The sequence below is a fragment of the Phocoena sinus genome, chromosome 1, assembly GCF_008692025.1.
Source record: "Phocoena sinus isolate mPhoSin1 chromosome 1, mPhoSin1.pri, whole genome shotgun sequence".
NCBI classification, from domain to species: domain Eukaryota; kingdom Metazoa; phylum Chordata; class Mammalia; order Artiodactyla; family Phocoenidae; genus Phocoena; species Phocoena sinus.
The window spans coordinates 21,927,171-21,947,580 of record NC_045763.1 but is presented as its reverse complement, the minus strand read 5'-3'; the positions used below and the strand labels follow the sequence as shown (position 1 = coordinate 21,947,580).

Sequence of the window (20,410 nt, the reverse complement as noted above, 5' to 3'; positions counted from 1 at the left end):
CACCAGGGAAGCCCAATAAATATTTTTAAATAAATTAATTGGGGGAGGGAGGAGGAGTCCTAACAGTATAGTACTATTTAGAGCAAAGAACTGACAGACGTGTTCCACTCTCTATAGTAGGGACACAACTGTGTTATATGAAGAATACTTGAAGCAACCGAGGATGCGAAACTGGATTAGAGCGGGGTGAGGAACAAGTTGAGGGGATGTCATTCTCAGATCTTCTGCCATTCTGGGAAAGACAGTGTAGGTTTCTCATAGCCTCACTGGGGAAAATCAGGACGAGAAGGTGGCAATAAAAGAACTGAACTTGGCTTTTTAAGGAAAAGAACATGCAACTCCACGAGGTGCCGTGAAGCCAGTTCTGTGACTTCCCCGGGTGCGCAAATGCTGCGTGTTCGCCAGGCCCAGATGCGGAAGCAGGAATTCTACTACCACCCTTTAGATTAAGGCGTCGCTTGGGAAGAATTTGGCGGGAACAGGAGGAGCCGTACAAAGGAAGTGATGTAAGGTGTCACGGGGGGTGGGATTACACGGCCTGAGGTGCGGAAATATCATCTTGATTGGTTATTTTTTTGAGACACCGTCCTATCACAACGTCCCTCAGCCTTACTTCCGCTTGCGCAGTCTATTTTGCCCTTAGTAACGATGGCTGCAGAGGCTTCCTACCCTCCCGGGAGCAGAGTGCGCGTTTTCAGGAGCGCGGCTGGAGAAGACGGGAAAAGGCGTAAGATTCGTGAGCACTGATTGGCTGAAGCGAGAAGAGTTCTGGCTGCTGACTGGCTCCGTCTTCCGCGGGAAGGAGTTTGTGGCTCCTGCGAAAAGTAGATATAGCGGAGCGGCCGCCTCAGGGCTCGGAGGCGGTTAGGGGGACCCACCGTAGCGGAACGTTCTGGACCTCTTTCCTGAGGGAATCGTGACGAAGATGTGGACCAGTAATGATGAGTGGGGCGGATTATGAGACCCGCAAGAAGGATTTAGGAAAGGGCTGGGTGGGAGAGGCCTGTGGCGGCGGGGGTGGGGGAGGGGCGGGGGCGTGCGGGGTCGGGGGGAGGTTAAGGAGACGCTGGAAGTGGCTAGGGTGAAGTCTGGGGGTTCTGTGGATTTTTCAGAGGCTTAGAGGGCGGAACAGGTATTAATACCGTTGTTGTTTAAAACCAGGTGGATTTGAAAGCTATAGCAGTTCCTCTTTTGGGGGAGCCGGAGGCTACACACAGTCCCCTGGGGGCTTTGGATCACCGACACCTTCCCAGGCCGAAAAGAAATCTGTAGGTTGAAAGCGTACTTCGTTTTATCTTATACTGCCCGGGAGCTACCGACTCATCTGTGAGAGAAAATTTATGCGATGAAGGAAGGGTGTTAAACTCGAGCTGATACGATAATTGTCAATTATTATCTTATCGAATCTTATAATTGAGTGCTGTAATTTTGAAAAATGAAATTCCCCTAATTTTGCATCCATTGTTTCCTTGCCTTTATTTTGAAATTTACCAATAGAACTAATGAAATCAACCTTGTGGGAAAAGTGAACTTGTTTGTATAGCCTAGTTTACATTCTTCATGTATTGGAAGTCGTTTTTAAATGAAATGTAATGAGGTGCTCTAATGCGGTGGAAAGAACATGGTCTTTGAAGTCTAGTGGATCTATGATCCATCATTGCTCTGACACTCCTTGCAGGGTATCATTGGACAAATGATACCTTCTTGGAAATCTGTTTGGCACCTACTAAATGGGATTAATAATAGATACCTTACAAGGTTGTTGTGAGACTTAATATTATGATATATATATAATTACACCTGCCCCAGAGTTGCTTTCAGTAAATGGTCCCAGAGAGTATTATTAAAAAGAACCTGAGCATTGGAGCCAGAATACGTGGTGTCCAGAATCAACTTTGCCTTTTAACTGGTGGTGTGAGTTTAGCGAAGCAGCTTCCACTGCTGGTTTTGGTGGCCCTTGATTTTTCTCATCTGATAAAAGTACTAGTACTACTCATGTCCCAGGGTGGTTCTGAGAATTGATAAATGAGGTAATGTATAGGAAAGTGATCTGTAAAAAGCTGTCCAAATGCTTGTTATTCACTCTTTCAGAAATGAGTTTCAGTTTAATAGCTGCTGTTGATTTCATCCTTTAAAAAATATAGGATTTGGTGTTAAGATTCAGTATTAGTAGCTTCTGTGTTTTATGTCCAGGTTGATAAGCTTTTACCTAAACTGGTAATTCACAAGGGTGTGTCAGTGGGAAAAAAATCCATTGATAATTCCCATACATTTGGGCATTGCTTTATATTTTTCATATGATTATTTTATATAATCCTGTGAGTTAATTATTATTTACTGCATTGCACAACAGAGGCTCAGGGAGATTAAGGGACACCTGAGCTTGCATAGCTAGTTAGTCCACACATTGATGCTGCACAAATCCAAAATCTGATGAGCAACTTCTGTCTATTGTAATTTTCTTTTTCCCAGGAAGACCAGAGGGGACTCCAAGTCCTCTAACTTTGTCTTCCTTGAGGCTGTAAAGGAAAAAACAAAAGATAGATCATTGGTTCTCATCTTTTCTCCTTTATCTTAACTATTTTTCTTCATTCTGGTTGTTAGAATTCTTAATCTCAGTATCTCTCCCTGGGGCTGTGTATTAAGACTGCTTTTCGGAGAACAATGATGGTTATAAACTGGAGTTTCAAACCCAGGTCTTTTTATGTTTAAATCTAGTGCCTTTTCCGCAGTAAATTAGATAAACACTCTATCTAAAATGTTTCCTGTCGACTATAAACCTGTTATATTTGATTGAATCATGTGAAATTTCTAATACCATGTTTTGCCTTTAAAAATGGTGGGTTTTTGGGCTTCCCTGGTGGCGCAGTGGTTGAGAGTCCGCCTGCCGATGCAGGCGACACGGGTTCGTGCCCCGGTCCGGGAAGATCCCACATGCCGCGGAGCGGCTGGGCCCGTGAGCCATGGCCCCTGAGCCTGCGCATTCGGAGCCTGTGCTCCGCAACGGGAGAGGCCACAGCAGTGAGAGGCACACGTACCGCAAAAAAAAAAAAAAAAAAAAAAATGGTGGGTTTTTTATAGTACTGTCAGAGTAGCCAGTGGTTCATAGTCAACTAGAAAAGAATTTTTTTCAGAATTAAACATATCAGTACTTGTGCTGTCACCCTCTCTGTGAATCTCTTTGGAACAAACTGGGAAACTCTTTGTGATCAGTTCTTGGCACATAATAGGTACTCATTAAAAAATAAGAACTTGCTGTGATTTGAGATGAATTTGAAGGTATTTACTAACACCTCAATAATTACCCATCTGTAACTTTTTTCCCTGAGGAGTAATAATATTTATTGAATACCTACTACATGTGGCGCTTGGGATTAGCATTTTCATATACATTATATATTTCATTTACAACTCAAAAGGTAGATATCCTCCTTTTATAGAACAGGTGGTGGTGTGTCCAGGGCTGTGGAGCTGGGATTTGAACACAGGTCTGTAGGACTTTCTGGCTCCAAAGCCCATATTCTTGCTGCTGCTACCACAGTGGCTCTTAGTTTTCTTATGCTGAAGATACAATGAAAATCTCAGGTGTGATAGGTGAAAACTGTATAGTAGATTATGAGAGCTAAATCCTGGGACCTCAGCAAATTTTAAATATATAAATACTAATATAGCATATAACTTCACTTATAAAATACTATAAAGTAAAATTGAAAAACAGTTGATTCCTTTATATCCTTGTTAAAAGCTATTGCAGATATAAAGAGTGAGGAACAATAGCTGACCTAATAATTCCTAATGTTTATTGAGTGCTTACAGTGTGCCAGTTATTCTAGGTACTTCACCATATATTTAATTTTCATAATGATTTTTAATGATTTTATTATTCCTAGTTTTATAGATGAGGAAACTGAGGTACAGATGAATAGAGAAATGTGACCAAGAACACACTGCTCCTGAGTGGTAGAGCCATAATCTTTACACTCAAGCTTGGCTGCTGCCTGTTGTGACGTGTGTGCTGGTAGTTGGCTAGGCTTACTTTCTACCATCCTGGCAGTACTCACCATTCAAAATTAGGCTTCAGCAAAGTGAAATGTTGCGAGTATCATGGACCTTCAGGGATAAGCTTCAACTGCTAAATCCATGAAGACCAAGAGTCTACTATGTTCAGTCTTACATGTGGAACAGTTACTGGGTTACATCCTGTTGATCTCCAACAGGAAGAACCGTAATCTTTAATCCACCATGCTTTTTCCATCTTGTACATGGTCCCTCTAAGAGTCTATGAGAGTGCATGTTTGCCCTCAGCCTATAATGCATATTCCCTACCCACTATTTTTTCACTGTCGAAATTCTCGTGCTTCAAGGTCCAGCCTAAATGCTCCCTCTTCTTGAAATTGCCAAAAATATTTCCGAGATCCTACATAGAGCATCTCATTCTATAGTGTATCAAGATCAGGCTCGTTATTTACATTTTTACCTCCCCTAAGTTAGGAGTATGTTGAAGGCAAATCCTATTCCATTTTACTCATCTTTATGTCCCCCAAACAACCTCTGCCCAGTGGTAGGCAAAAATAAGAATTTATGCTGGTGTTAGGCTGCTTCTGGATGTGATTTGGGTGTCCTCTTCTGCCCATCACCTCCTGTCCCTTTCCTTTAAGATGTCCAGTGTGGCCAAGCCCTTATCCCATTTTCCCCATACTCACATTTGATTGTCAGAACATCTATCCTAAAGCTATACCTCTAACTTTCTGTTATATTTTATCATGAGAGTTAGAACAACTCCAATGTTCTGTCTCTGCTGGCCATCTCTCAAACCCCTTCTGAGTACCATCTCATCTGTGATAAAAAGCCAGCTCCTAAAGGTGGGGTTTCCTTTAAAAGTCTGTTCCAGAAGCAGGTCATCTTCCTTATGCTGTTTGCACTCTGGCCTACTCATTTTGGTGATCCCTAGTACCGCACAAATTTATCCATTCATCAGGAGCTTTGGAGTCAGACAAGCCTGGGTTTGAAATCTAAAGTGTGGCATTTGTTAGCTATATAACCCTGGTTTTCATCTCTGTGAAGCAGGGATAATGAGGTGCATTTTGAAGATTCGGTGTTATAATATATGTAAAGTGCTTGGCACATAGCAGGTGCTAAATGAACAGTAGTTATTATTTTCTTAATTGGATGTATGCATACTTTTTTTTCAGAGAGCCCGAGCTCAGCATATTGTACCCTGTACCATATCTCAGCTGCTTTCTGCTACTCTGGTTGATGAAGTGTTCAGAATTGGAAATGTTGAGATTTCACAGGTAAGTAAAAATAATTTGTGGAAGAGTCACTTAATCATAGGAATGAAGAATGAGATAAAACTAACATCTCAACAAAATACATAGGGGTGAAAATACATAGGGGTGGGCCTCCCTGATGGCGAAGTGGTTGAGAGTCCGCCTGCCGATGCAGGGGACACGGGTTCGTGCCCCGGTCCAGGAAGATCCCACATGCTGCGGAGCGGCTGGGCCCGTGAGCCATGGCCACTGAGCCTGCGCGTCCGGAGTCAGTGCTCTGCAACGGGAGAGGCTACAACAGTGAGAGGCCCGCTTACCACAAAAAAAATAAATAAACACATAGGGGACTTCCCTGGTGGCACAGTGGTTAAGAATCCGCCTCAGTGCAGGGGACACGGGTTCAAGCCCTGGTCTGAGAAGATCCCACATGCTGTGGAGCAGCTAAGCCTGTGCGCCACAACTACTGAGCCTGTGGTCTAGAGCCCACGAGCCACAACTACTGAAGCCCATGCGCCTAGAGCCCATGCTCTGCAACGAGAGAAGCCACCGCAATGAGAAGCCCGTGCACTGCAACAAAAAGTAGCCCCCACTCACTGCAACTAGAGAAAGCCTGCGCGCAGCAATGAAAACCCAATGCAGCCTAAAATAAATAAATTTATGAAAAAAAAACATAGGGACTTCCCTGGTGGTCCAGTGGTTAAGATTCCATGCTCCCAATGCAGGGGGCCCAAGTTCAATCCCTGGTCAGGGAACTAGATCCTGCATGCCGTAACTAAGAGCCTACATGCCACAACTAAAGATCCCGCATGCTGCAATGAAGATACCACGTGCCACAGCTAAGACCCAGTGCAGCCAAATAAATAAATAAATAAATATTTTTAAGAAAATATATAAGTGTTGCTTTGGTTTCTAAGAAAACCAAATTTTTTTTTCTTCTGGTCTAGGTCACTATTGTGGGGATAATCAGAAATGCAGAGAAGGCTGCAACCAACATTGTTTACAAAATAGATGACATGACGGCTGCACCCATGGATGTTCGCCAGTGGGTTGACACAGATGTAAGTAGTTGTTTTTGAATCAGGGTGGGGTTACTCTGGGACTTTGGAGATGTTGAACTTTTTTAGTCTTACTTTTTAAAGGTGGATCTTATTATAAAAATAAAACATAAGCAAGACATCAGAGGCAGAAACCCTAACATTAAAGGCCAATACATTTGATGTCATAAAAAATTTTAAATCTTTTAAACTTCCCAAAATACTGTAAACGAAGTTAAAGGGCAAGTGACGGGACACACTAGAATGTAAACTCTGTGAGAACAAGGATTTTTGTGTTGGCACTGTATCCCTAGCACCTAGAACAGTGCAAGTTACATAGTGGGCCCTGAGTAAATATTATTTAAATTAGTGGGAAAATTTTTTGCAAAATATTACGAACATTTAAAATTTTCAATTATTGAAAGTTCTTACAAAGCAAAAAGGAAAAAGCAACCACACCTTAGGAAAACGGGCAAAGAAATGCACAAGTAATTCATAATAGATGAAATACAAATTGCAACAACAATAAGAAAAGCAAGTTTACTTAACATTAAGATACCATTTTTAGCTTATTAAATTGGCAAAGGAGAAAAGAGAATGGCAATGTCCACTTCTCTTGAGAGCAGTAGGCGCCTAATTTATGGAGTGAATTGTCACTGTTTGTCTGGGGAAGTGGATACCGCCCTACCTTGATGTTATGAGCATCACCTTTCTCAAAAATCAGCCGATGATCAAAATCATCTCAGAAATGTTGACCACTCCACTGCCAGAAATTTGCATTAAGGAATAATTAAAGATAACACGCAAAGATTCAGTTGTAAGATTGTTGATCATCATTATTTATAATAATGGAAAACTAAAAGGAATCTCAGTGTTAGCAGTAGGATATTATTAATTAAATCCTGGTATATTTTTTAAAATACTGCAAATGATGTAGAAATGTATGTATTGTCACAAAGAAGTGTTTACCATAAATTGTTGAGAGGAAAAGAGCATGTTAAAGGTAGTATGGGGCTTCCCTGGTGGCGCATACCATAAATTGTTGAGAGGAAAAGAGCATGTTAAAGGTAGTATGGGGCTTCCCTGGTGGCGCAGTGGTTGAGAGTCTGCCTGCCGATGGAGGGGACACGGGTTCGTGCCCCGGTCCGGGAAGTTCCCACATGCTGCGGAGCAGCTGGGCCCGTGAGCCATGGCCACTGAGCCTGTGCGTCCGGAGCCTGTGCTCCGCAGCGGGAGAGGCCACAACATTGAGAGGCCTGCGTACTGCAAAAAAAAAAAAAAAAAAAAAAAAAGGTAGTATGCATGGTGTGGCCCCATTTTTGCAAAGCAACATATATATAAGTGTATGTATAATACCCTTTTTATTTTTTTTAATTTTTTTTTTTTTTTTTAATTTATTTATTTATTTAGCTGTGTTAGGTCTTTGTTGCTGTGCGCGGGCTTTCTCTAGTTGCGGCGAGCGGGAGCTACTCTTTGTTGTGATGCGCGGGTTTCTCATGTCGTGGCTTCTCTTGTTGCGAGCACGGGCTCTAGGCACATGGGATTCAGTAACTGTGGCATGTGGGCTCAGTAGTTGTGGCTCACGGGCTCTAGAGCACAGGCTCAGTAGTTGTGGTACATGGGCTTAGTTGCTCCGCAGCATGTGGGATCTTCCTGGGCCAGGGATCGAACCTGTGTCCCCTGCGTTGGCAGGCAGATTCTTAACCACTGTGCCACCAGGGAAGCCCCCATTTTATTTTTTAATTGGGCAGAGGCCTCTTGGTTTTTTATGTTGTTTTTAAAATACATTCATTATAGAACATTTGGATAATGCATACTTTGTATGCTATTTTCGCTTCAAAAACCACAAGTCGTCTGTGAAGAATTAACTTGATAGTTATTCATTCTTTATTTTTTGGACCTCAGAAAAATACAGGAAAATTCATTCAACAGTTGTTATTGGAGTACTGATTCTGAACCAGACTGCTTGGTTCCAGGTAGACAAAGAATGCAAAAGACACAGTCCCTGCCATCAAGGGGGAAGGTAGTTACTAGAGATGCCTAATACTGCAGGCTCATACAAAATGTATGGTGCTCACTTATAAACATTTAAAGATCCCCTGAAATCCCACATCCCAAAGATGACTACTGTTACAACACATTTTGGGAAATACCCTTTCAGACGTTTCTCTCTGCATATCTGTACATATATGAGATGTATGCTTACAGTTTTACATAAAAGATAATATGATATGCAACTGCTCTGTAATCTGCTCTTTTCGCTCAAAACTATGTAGTGGAACTGATTTCTTAATGTCAATAAATACAAATTTACATCATCAATTTTGGTGACTGCCTATTCCATCATAAGGATATATCATCCCTTACTTACAGACCCAGTCAGGAAACATTTAGCTTATTTCCATCATTTGTTATTATAGACAATGCAGCGGTGAGTATCTTTGTGTACATCTCTTCATGATTGAGATAATCTCCTTAAGATCAATTTAAACTAGGTTTTCTGGAGGAAATACACATTTTACATGTTTCTACTTTCTTTTTTGGTTAATCTTACATTTACGTTTTTACATTTTTTATTGCCTTCCATAAAGGTACCAATTTACTTAGTGCATGAGAGTTCCCCATTAGTTCTCCACACCCTAACAGTAGGTTTTATGAGTCTTAAATTTTTGTATCATAGTTTAAAAATAGTCTTGTCATTGAGAATTTTCTCATTTTTTATGCGTAATTCTTTGGTTTTAGTGAGATTGGATTTTTTTTTTTAACTTTATTCAGTGTTAATTTGTGGGGGGATTTTTAGTTGTCTAAAGTCCTTTGATTCCCCAGGAGTGTTTGGATATTTATTTTTGTTTGCAAGAGCCTGAAAAATATTAACCTCTTATCATAATTATATGACTTCTCTAGTTTGTCTTTTGACTTTGAAAAGCTTTTCCTTGTTTCAGATTATTTTTCAATTCATGTTTCCTTCTGTAATTTCTGTGGTTTCTTTTTATATCTCTATGTATGATTAAGTCTTTTTATAATTAAATGATGTATTTTGGTAAAAGGAGAGAAGTGTAGATCCAGCTTTACTTTTTGCAAGAGTTTGTTTTTAATTTTTATTGCAGTATAGTTGATTTATAATGTTGTGTTAGTTCCAACTTGTTTTAAAATGTTCTTTGAGAGAATACAAACTTTTATCTGTGGTATATATACAGCTATGTAAAATAATAGGTAGAGTGAAATGCAAATAGTTGATAATCTCCAGGTAATGGGAATTGGGGTGTTTTTTAGTTTTAAACACATACATTCTATATTCTAGTTTTTTTATAGTCGTGTATTTTATAATCAAAAAGAGCTTTGAGTCAGCTTATGTATTTTTCTTATTAATAATAGGTACATAGTCTAGAAAACCCAAAAAGAGATATTAAAATCATTTATAATTATCCAAGTTAACTTTTGTTAACGTTTTGATGTATATGTTTCCCCTTGTGGGAAATAAGCTTTTTTCCATGAGTCACAGCAGGTCTTCACAGACAATGAATAGAATTCTGCATTATCATTTGCAGCAGTATAAACTAATCCATTATACAAATGTGCACCTTTTGTTGCATATGTAGGTTGTTTTAAATGTTTTAGTATTCAAAACTATGCTGTGATGAATACTCCTAAAGCTAAATCTTCTTTTTCTGAATTTTTGAATTTTATTTTATTTATTTTTTTATACAGCGTGTTCTTATTAGTCATCCATTTTATACACATCAGTGTATACATGTTAATCCCAATCGCCCAATTCAGCACACCACCACCACCACCCCCCAGCCACTTTCCCCCCTTGGTGTCCATACATTTGTTCTCTGCATCTGTGTCTCAATTTCTGCCCTGCAAACCGGTTCATCTGTACCATTTTTCTAGGTTCCCCATACATGCGTTGATATACGATATTTGTTTTCCTCTTTCTGACTGACTTCACTCTGTATGACAGTCTCTAGATCCATCCACATCTCTACACGTGACCCAATTTCGTTCATTTTTTATGGCTGAGTAATATTCCATTGTATATATGTACCACATCTTCTTTATCCATTCGTCTATCTATGGGCATTTAGGTTGCTTTTATGACCTGGCTCTTATAAATAGTGCTGCAATGAACACTGGGGTGCATGTGTCTTTTTGAATTATGGTTTTCTCTGGGTATATGCCCGGTGGTGGGATTGCTGGGTCATATGGTAATTCTATTTTTAGGTTTTGAAGGAACCTCTGTACTGTTCTCCATAGTGGCTGTATCCATTTACATTCCCACCAATAGTGCAAGAGGGTTCCCTTTTCTCCACAGCCTCTCCAGCATTTGTTGTTTGTAGATTTTCTGATGATGCCCATTCTAACTGGTGTGAGGTGATACCTCATTGTAGTTTTGATTTGCATTTCTCTAATAATTAGTGATGTTGAGCAGCTTTTCATGTGCTTCTTGGCCATCTGTATGTCTTCTTTGGAGAAATGTCTATTTAGGTCTTCTGCCCATTTTTGGATTGGGTTTGTTTTTTTAATATTGAGCTGCATGAGCTGTTTATATATTTTGGAGATTAATCTTTCGTCTGCAAATATTTTCTCCCATTCTGAGGGTGGTCTTTTCGTCTTGTTTGTAGTCTCCTTTGCTTTGCAAAAGCTTTTACGTTTCATTAGGTCCCATTTGTTTATTTTTGTTTTTATTTCCATTACTCTAGGAGGTCGATCAAAAAAGAACTTGCTGTGATTTATGTCAAAGAGTGTTCTTCCTATGTTTTCCTCTAAGAGTTATAGTGTCTGGCCTTACATTTAGGTCTTTAATCCATTTTGAGTTTATTTTTGTGTATGGTGTTAGGGAGTGTTCTAATTTCATTCTTTTACATGTAGCTGTCCAGTTTTCCCAGCACCACTTATTGAAGCAACTGTCTTTCCTCCATTGTATATCCTTGTCTCCTTTGTCATAGATTAGTTGACCATATTAAAGCTAAATCTTAATACATGTTCTTTATTTTCTTAAATTTCTAAAAGTACAGTTGCTATGCCAATAAGTATGTCCACCAGAAAGTTGTGTGCCTAAGAACACTGAATGAGAGTGCCATAATCGTTTGCTTGTTTTTTGATGTGCATAACATAGAACTTGGATATTTTTATTCTAATTCCTGGTTTCATTTTTAAAAAATTAAACTCTAAAAGGCAGGGCAAACTAGGTAGTGCTGCATTAGGATCCTTTAGCTCTTACTTTGTAACTTTCTCTTTCTGTACATAATTTAGAAATTTTGATGAGGCTTTCACCAGCATCACTAAAACCTAAGTGGTGTGTTTGTATTTTTTCTGTTAGGATGCCAGCAGTGAAAACACTGTGGTTCCTCCAGAAACATATGTGAAAGTGGCTGGTCATCTGAGATCTTTTCAGGTAAAGTCAGGAAAAAACGACAGTTAAAATGTATCTGCATGGGGCTTCCCTGGTGGCGCAGTGGTTGGGAGTCCGCCTGCCGATGCAGGGGACACGGGTTCGTGCCCCGCTCCGGGAGGATCCCACGTGCCGCGGAGCGGCTGGGCCCGTGAGCCATGGCCGCCGAGCCTGCGCGTCCGGAGCCTGTGCTCCGCAGCGGGAGAGGCCACAACAGTGAGAGGCCTGCGTACCGCAAAAAAAAAAAAAAAAAAAAAAAAATGTATCTGCATGAAGCAGTTTCTGGGGTCATGCCTAAGTTTAGGATACTTAAGACTTAGTAAGTCTCTATGTTTAATGGGAGTTATATTGAAGTTATTTCATTATTTTCTTCTTCAAAAGGAAATAATGGGTTTCCTCAATATAAAACAAACAGAAAGGTAGAGAAAGAACAAGATCTAAGCCTACAGTTGCCATCTATGGCATTCATTAGGTGTAGAAGGCGGACACTGGATTTGGAGACTAGACTCTGGTTGTATAACCTTGGGGAAGTCATTGAACATCTCTATGCTAGTTTTGTTCTTTTGACTATATTTCATTGACTGTTTTTGGATTAACTCTGAGTTAAAAATTTTCAGTATATAACACATTTTCCTCAGTTAGTAAAATACTATAACCAAGAAAGGAGCCACAATGTTTTGACCTGAAATTGACTTGAATGTGCTCATTATTTGTTCACATTTCTCTCTTTATTTTAATAGAACAAGAAAAGCCTGGTAGCCTTTAAGATCATGCCCCTGGAGGATATGAATGAGTTCACCACACATATTCTGGAAGTAGTCAATGCACACATGATGCTCAGCAAGTGTAACAGCCAGGTGAGCAGCTTCATTCTCGTCGTTTTTTCTCTTCCCTGAAAAAACCTAAACCACTTCTGTGCTCCGGCTTTGATTTCCTTGACATTTTGAAGATTGAGCCACAAGAAAGTCATCATTCAGTCCTCAAAAAAAATTTTCTCCATGAGCTTTGCTGTGTTATTTTATTCCTGATGAAACACTTTCCTCTCAAAATTACAAGTTCCTCTAACCCCGGTGGCTTGGTTGGCTGAGGCCAAGACAAGCTTCAAGTGTAGACACATAATTATCAGCTGAGCTCTTAGCTTCAGGATTTTCAGTCCATATTCAGAGAAAAACCCCAACTAAGATAGCATTTTGCTGCTTTCCTTCCAACCTATTGGCTAAACAGGATTATTTATGCACCATTATTTTGTCCCTGCAATTATATTTCTTGCTTCATATCGAAATTTCTCAACATTTTCTGTGGTACAAATTCAGTTTGGCAAGTCCATCTAGGACCACATAATGGGTTTGCTGATCTGAGTATTAGAGTGCCCTTAGATGATTCTGGTGGCAAGGTGGAAGACTGGTTACAGTAGGAGGGACTGGAGCTGTTGCCTCTTGTTTTGTGCCAAGCACTTTGCTAAGCCCTGGGGATACAAAGATAAATTCATTCAGTTTATTGAGCCTAGTATATGCCAATCATTATTCTAGGCCCTGGGAATAAAGCAGTGAACAAGATGGGTAAAGTGTCTGCCCTCAAATTTATATTCTTGAGAGAAATGGACCATCAACAAGAAAACAAATATATAGTTTTAGGTAGTTATAGGTACTCTGAAATTAAGCAGAGTAGGAGAAGACAGTGATGGAGGGAATAAGAATGGTATAATTTTAAATGAGAGAAGAACATTCCAAGCGGTGTCAGAAGCAATGAGACTGGAACAAGCTTGGCATACTTGAGACCAGCAAGAAGGCCAGACTGTCTGGAGTGAAGCAAGTGACATGGGAGGTGTACAGGGATGTAGGCAAGGGAGCGAGACCCCGATCATGTAGGGCTTTGTAGGCCATAGTAAGGATTACTTTTTTCTAATTGACACTAAACCTTTAGAAGGTTTTGACTAGGGAAGTGATGTGATGTGATTTACCTTTTTAAAAGCTCACTTGAGCTGCTGTGTGGAGAGTAGACTATGAGGCACCAATAATAGCAACAGAAGTAATTCTGGGGAATGGTAGCAGCAGCTGGGTAAGAAGTGGTTGGATTCTAATACATTTCGAAGGTAGCGCTGACAGGACTTAATGGTTTAGATACAGGATATAAAGAAAAGAGAGGGTTCAAAAATAACTCCTAGGTTTGGGGCTTGAGTAACTAGATGAAGCTAGCAGGTTTGAAGGGCAAACTACAGAGTTCTGTTCTGGACTTAGCAAATGCAACGTGTCAGACACCCAAATGGAGACCAGAATGGACGGTTGACTGTATAAAGCTGGGACTCAAAGGAGAGGTCAGGGGTAGAGAGAGAGCATTGGGAGTCATTGTGTGGATGGTATTTAAAGCCTCGGATGAGACGAGATAACTAGTGAGTTAAGAGGTAAGAGACCTAAACTCTGAGACACAGAGCTAGGAGTCTGGAGGCACAGCAGGAGCCAGAGAAAGTCAGAGAAGTTGCCAGTTGGGCAGGAGGAAAATCAGGAAATGTGATTCTATAGAATATTCTGAAAAGAGTACCTTAAGGAGGGAGTGGAGTTCAACGGTAGAATGCTGCCTAGAAGTCAAGTAAGGTGATGAGAGAGGTCCGTCGGATTTGGAAACGTGGATCTTCAGAAGAGAGGCTTCAGCAATGGTTAGGGGAAATGTGGGTTAAAAAGAATGGGACTGGGTAGAAAGTTTAGGGTGTTTATTTTATGACTATACTTCATAACCTATACATATATATCAAATGTTATGTGATAAAAATGGTTTTAAAGTGAGGATGGGTGGAAGCTGTGAGTATAGACAGTTATATTGAGGAGTAAATAAAATAATCCTTTCCCTCAAAGAGTTTGCCTTAAGCATTGAGGGTTCAGATCACTTAAGCAGTGAGGAGTGGCAAGTGCAGGGTGCTGTCGAACCACAGAGAAGAGTTTCCTGTCCTGACCTGGACGTCAGAAAGGGCCTCCTGGAGGAGGTGATGCCTAAACCAAGTCTTAAAATACACATATGGGAGCAGGGGCGCACCTGAAGCAGAACATGAGGTCATTTCAGCAGAGGTATCCAGGGAAGAAATAGCGTTCAGTTCAGTATTACTGGATCATAAAATAGGACTTCTGTCTCACCAGCAAGCAACGTGAAGGCATCTAGCTTGAAAACAGGAGACCATGACTGAATTTTGGGTTTTTTTTTAATGACCTTGAAGCATTGGCATTTAATGAATTTTTTTTTTTTTTTTTTTTTTTTGGTCTGCGTTGGATCTTCCTTGCTGTGCACGTGTGCGCGGGCTTTCTCTAGTTGCGGTGAGCGGGGGCTACTCTTCATTGCAGTGCGCAGGCTTCTCATAGTGGTGACTTCTCTTGTTGTGGAGCACGGGCTCTAGGCGTGCGGGCTTCAGTAGTTGTGGCATGTGGGCTCAGTAGTTGTGGCACAGGGGCACTAGAGCACAGGCTCAGTAGCTGTGGCACGCAGGCTTAGTTGCTCCATGGCATGTGGGATCTTCCCGGACCGGGGCTCGAACCCGTGTCCCCTGCACTGGCAGGTGGATTCTTAACCACTGCGCCACCAGGGAAGCCCTAATGAACGTTTGTTGAATGAATGAGTCTCTTGACTGCATGGGATTCACTGATGACCTTCCACAATGCTCTTTTACTTGTAATGAGTACTTAACATATTTAATCTTTTGTCATCTTTATTCAGTTCAATAAATTAAACATTGACTGAGCACCTGCTGTCCACCAGGCACTGTGCAAAGCTGAAGGGGCTTATGGGGGAAAGTGACAGGCAAACAGTGTGATGGCTACTATGAGAGGGAATGGGCCAAATGCTGTGAGAGCCAAGAAGGAAGAACACAACTAACTTTGGCCTGGGGGGATGTCAGGGAAGTCTTCACAAAGGCAGTGACAATTAAGTTGGGCTTTGAAGGATGAGAAGAGTGTTTCCCAAGCAGATGAGGGGAGGAGCATTCCAGACATGGAATAACGTGTTAGAGGCATGTGTGTGACTGGCAAGAATTCCCTGTGTTGAAAGGGGGTGGTCAAGAATAAAATACAGACTTTGATGTTTAGTTGTGGTAGGTCTTAATATCCAGGAGTTTTATATTATCTTCACAGGCAGGGGGAGCCAGCTGAAAGCTTTTAGGTGGAGGAGAGACATGATCAGAAGTTATTACTTGGAGCAGTGAGGAGGGTTGATTGGAATAGGAGAGACTTGCAGCTGAGACACCAGTCAGGAGATCAGGGGTGATGAGGATCATTTCGAGCCACTGAACGTTGTATTAATGGGCTGTGGTGATGGGCTGTGGTGACGGGCTGTGGGAGGTGAGCGAGTGGAGACTCAAAGATGGCCAAGATCTACAGGACTGGGCTTGGACTTACTAATAGAAATGGAATATACCAGGGCAGGCAGGTTTGGGGAGGAAAGTAAACTTTATTTTTTTTTTTTTTTTTTTTTTTTTTTTAGTAAACTTTATTTTGAAGTGCGTGAGATAGCTAAGTGGAGGTCTTCGGTAGATGGTTGGTAACAAGGATTTGTGGCCTCGGAGGAGGTCTGGGATGAAATCCTGAGAGAACTATCAGCTTTTTGGAAGACAGGTAGACAGAAGAGGCTGAGAAGGGATACTGAGAAGGTATAGTTTGAAAATTAAGTGGAGAACCAGAAGAATATGGTGTCAGGAAGCCTAAGGAGGGGTACATTTCAAGAGGGGTGTGGTCAGCAGTGTCTGCTTCTGAGAGGTCAAGTGTTATGAGAACTGAAAGGGATTACTGGCTGTGTTGGTTGATAAGCATTGGTAAGTTTGGTGAGAACAGTTTCAGAGGTATATTTGGAGAGAATCCAAATAGTGCTGGGAAATGTAAACAGTGACTATAATCTATTATTTTTTAAAAGTTTGGTGGTAAAAAAGAAGAAAAGAGAGGGTAATGAGAACTGTGTCTCCTTTTCTCTCCTTGTAATGCTTCATGCCTAGTTGACACTCAGTAAATGCTTGCCTGATTGAAGCACCAGAGGTAGATACCACTATAGCAGATCTCAGTAATTTTCTTCTCAGTGCTATTTTTCCTCTGGTTCCTGTCACATCACAAAAGAAAAGGAGGATCCAGGAAGTACCTTTCTCTCTGTTTGATACAATATGCTTCAGAGAATGACTTTATCTTCCTATGAAATACTCATTAGATAATAGCTGTCCTTTCCCAGGGAAGCAGTTGTTATTGGCAAAACTCTGCTTAGGGAATTCCCTGGCAGTCCAGTGGTTAGGACTCTAACCACGCGTTCACGTGGCCTGGGTTCAATCCCCAGTCAGGGAACTAATATCCCACAAGCCGTGTGGCACAGCCAAAAAAAAAAAAAACTGCTTAAATTGTTTTTTTGTAAACTACTTATTAAGCTACTTAAAAGAGCAAGGACTGTGTTTAAATTGGTGAATTTACTAATGTTGTAAACTTATTTCTTAATTCAGCCCTCAGCAGGGAAAGCACCTGTCAGCAATCCAGGAATGGGTGAAGCTGGGAACTTTGGTGGGAATATCTTCATGCCAGCAAATGGCCTCACTGTGGCCCAGAACCAGGTAAACAGCTGAGTGGCTCCAGACATGCAAGACACAGACAGTTAGTTGTAAATTATGTTACTTCCTTAATGGTGCTAAGTACCTGACTCATTTCTTTCCTATAAAGGGATTCTGGCTTACATAGGGGAGCTGATTCAGAGTAGTTGCTAAAATCTTTCTGATTTGAATCTTCAGGTACTGAATTTGATTAAGGCTTGCCCAAGGCCTGAAGGATTGAACTTTCAGGATCTCAAGAATCAGCTCCAACACATGACCGTACCCTCCATCAAGTGAGTATTTGGTTTCTGTGAACTAGGGCTCCAGAATTGTACCCGTTTCCCCTCACCAGGATTTCCCGGTAATGAGAAGTAAGTTTAAAAAATTAAAAAAAAAAAAAAACCGTTGACTAACAAAAGCGAAGTTGTTCAGTCATGAAAAAGTAGAAAAAGGACTCACAAAGATGGTGCTGCCTGTCACTTCACTCATTCATTTTTCATTCAGCAAATACTAAGTACCATTATGTGCAAGGGATGTAATTTTGAGCAAAAATTGACCAGATAGCTCTCGTGGAATTTAGTCTGGAGGAATGAGATGCTAAGCTCCTAGTCCTCAGGTGTACATTTGCACTGGCGTTGCTGTCCCCACTGTGCAGTGTTCCTCAGGCTATCTGGACCTGAAGCCATTAGACAGTCCTTCCAACATCCTTGTCCTGATAACCTGTTAGACAAGCAGCTTCCTGATTCTAATGAACTCATCAAACAAACTGAGTATTATGGTGTTTGTGATAGTTGTTACTATAAATCAGTTGATATTCTAGGTCTCAATAGAAAAGAATGCTCAGGTCTAATTCCATTTCCTGTCCTATGAGATGAGGATAATAATTCCTATCTTAGAGTTACTGTGATGATGAGGTGCAGAATGTCTGTCACAATAGTAGGCGCTCTATAAATTGTTACTCTTATTAAATATGTTACTGACACTGACCCTGAGGGCCTTTGAGGATTTGAAGGTGTCATACCATTTCTAGAAAGACCTTTCCTTTCCTTCTTGCAACTTGATTTTCCAGAGGGGAATGAGAGGGTCGGTGGATGAGTGAGGAGCTATTTTTTTTTATATAGCTGTTTATATTGGGAGACATTATATGCAACCGGAACTATAGCCTTAGAACCTGGTTTCAGTTTGCTTACACTGGTATTTAAGTGAGGTCCTATTTTCTTTGCTTTACACAACTTGGGAGAGGCATCCAAGGCAGCCCTAAAGCCTTTGTCTCCAAGGATTACCTCAGTTTTGTAATTTTACTGGTGTTTCTCCCTGCAAGAGCCTTCCATGAGCAAAATGGCCATGAATTCTTGTCAGCTAAGATAGAAAGTAGGGAAATGAGTAAAGTTTAGATATTCGGCCATATCCAAAAGGCAGTTTCCTTTCTTCTACATTTGGTTTTTTCTTTCTTTCTAGGCAAGCTGTGGATTTTCTAAGCAACGAGGGACACATCTATTCCACTGTGGATGATGATCATTTTAAATCCACAGATGCAGAATAACTGGATCGAATTGGGTACCCGAGATATTTTCCAGCTGGACTTTTTACGCAGTCTCTCGTCTCCAGCTGTGCATATATTTGGCAGGTTGACTTCTAGGAAATAGGTTTCATCTATAAAAGGTTTCAATTGACATCCTTTTGAAACTTACTACTCTTCTGTGTTTTTGAAGCTCAGAGGGATATGGGCAACTGACAGGGATGTAAACCAGGATGGAATTTCTTAAAGAACTTACAAATTAGTTACAATATCAGGATAAATGGAATTGGAAGAGGGATGCTACCAAGAGGGTTGGGCGGTATTACTTAAATAATACTCCGGAGTTTTTATGCCTAAATTGTTTCCTGTTGAGAGCAGGACTAGGGCCTGTCAGCAGAGAGCTAGCCACGAAACCCACTAACCTCTGCCTATTTTTGTTGCCCGCTTTGGTTATGTGGTTATGTGTTGTTACTTTCAGAATTGCACTTTCTTTCACCTTGTCATAATTGCTGCCCAAAGTGTGTTTTTATAAGCATGGGGTTCTAGAATGGTGGCTTCATGGGGCAGAGAGAAAGATATGTGTTTTGTACAAAATAAGTACATTCATATGTTTAATAAAATAGTTCTATGATTGCAGTAACTTGTAAAAATGTTCTTATTTTCTTACACTGTAATAAGTACTTTATCATCTCAGCTAATTCAGAGATAAGTTAATGAGGTGTAACATGCAAATAAAAGTTCTGTAACTGCTTTAACTGTGTTTCTAAATGAGATCTACTAGCAGCTGTGTGGAGAAGGCTCCACTCCCTTGGTTTCTGACAGTGAACAACAATGTGCTTGTTATTTTCTGTACATGCAGGATAGTTCCCATCTGGGGAGCTGTGCAGACGCTTAAAAGTCAGTCAACCAGTATGTTCATTTGCAAGTATGTCCATTCTTGATTGTTGCCTAAAAGAAAGAACAGTGGCTAAAAACAGGTTTAAAAAAGCATATACAATTGAATATGGAATGCATGATAGGATACTTCTATGGGTGGTGGACTTCTCTTTCTAGTTACCATGCTAATGCCCTCAAATGGGCAAGGGGGCAACAGCAGTGGTTCTAGGTGGAAGTCACTTTTTCTTTTGATTTTGAATTCTGTGATTTAGCAATCAAAAACTACTTACTCATTAATTCAGCGAGTTTTTTTTTTTTTTTTTTTTTTGCGGTACGCGGGCCTCTCACTGTCGCGGCCTCTCCCGTTGCGGAGCACAGGCTCCGGACGCGCAGGCTCAGCGGCCATGGCTCACGGGCCCAGCCGCTCCGCGGCATGTGGGATCTTCCCGGACCGGGGCACGAACCCGTGTCCCCTGCATCGGCAGGCGGACTCTCAACCACTGCGCCACCAGGGAAGCCCTCAGCGAGTGTTTATTGAATACCTACTGTGTCAACCCATTGGTCAGCTACTAGGAATATAAAGCAAAATAAGAGATTGGTGTCCCAGGACTTGCTGATTCAGCATTCCCAATAACACAGAGTAGCTACTCGGGGATACTGAATCCCCTGCCACCTTGGCATTGACACGGTATCACAGGAGCTCTGTGGATTCTGAGCACTATGGAGGCCCGTGGGGCTGAGCAGAGGTAGGCCACTGCTCAGCAGAGTGAAACGCCA

The 20,410-nt window shown here is 41.1% G+C and overlaps 1 protein-coding gene across 2 annotated transcripts; it reads left to right on the top strand.

Moving 5' to 3' along the window:
• Positions 1-633: 633 nt before the first annotated feature.
• Positions 634-19,455, top strand: RPA2 (replication protein A2). Of its 2 annotated transcripts, XM_032609055.1 has the most exons (9): positions 634-935; positions 1,162-1,268; positions 5,193-5,294; positions 6,215-6,328; positions 11,628-11,702; positions 12,440-12,556; positions 17,155-17,262; positions 17,437-17,531; positions 18,697-19,455. In XM_032609055.1, exons 1-9 carry the CDS (start codon positions 926-928, stop codon positions 18,779-18,781), a joined length of 813 nt encoding a protein of 270 aa, XP_032464946.1. In that variant the 5' UTR covers positions 634-925; the 3' UTR covers positions 18,782-19,455. The 2 variants fall into 2 exon arrangements, with proteins under 2 accessions (XP_032464946.1, XP_032464949.1); XM_032609058.1 differs by lacking the exon at positions 6,215-6,328.
• Positions 19,456-20,410: the final 955 nt, after the last annotated feature.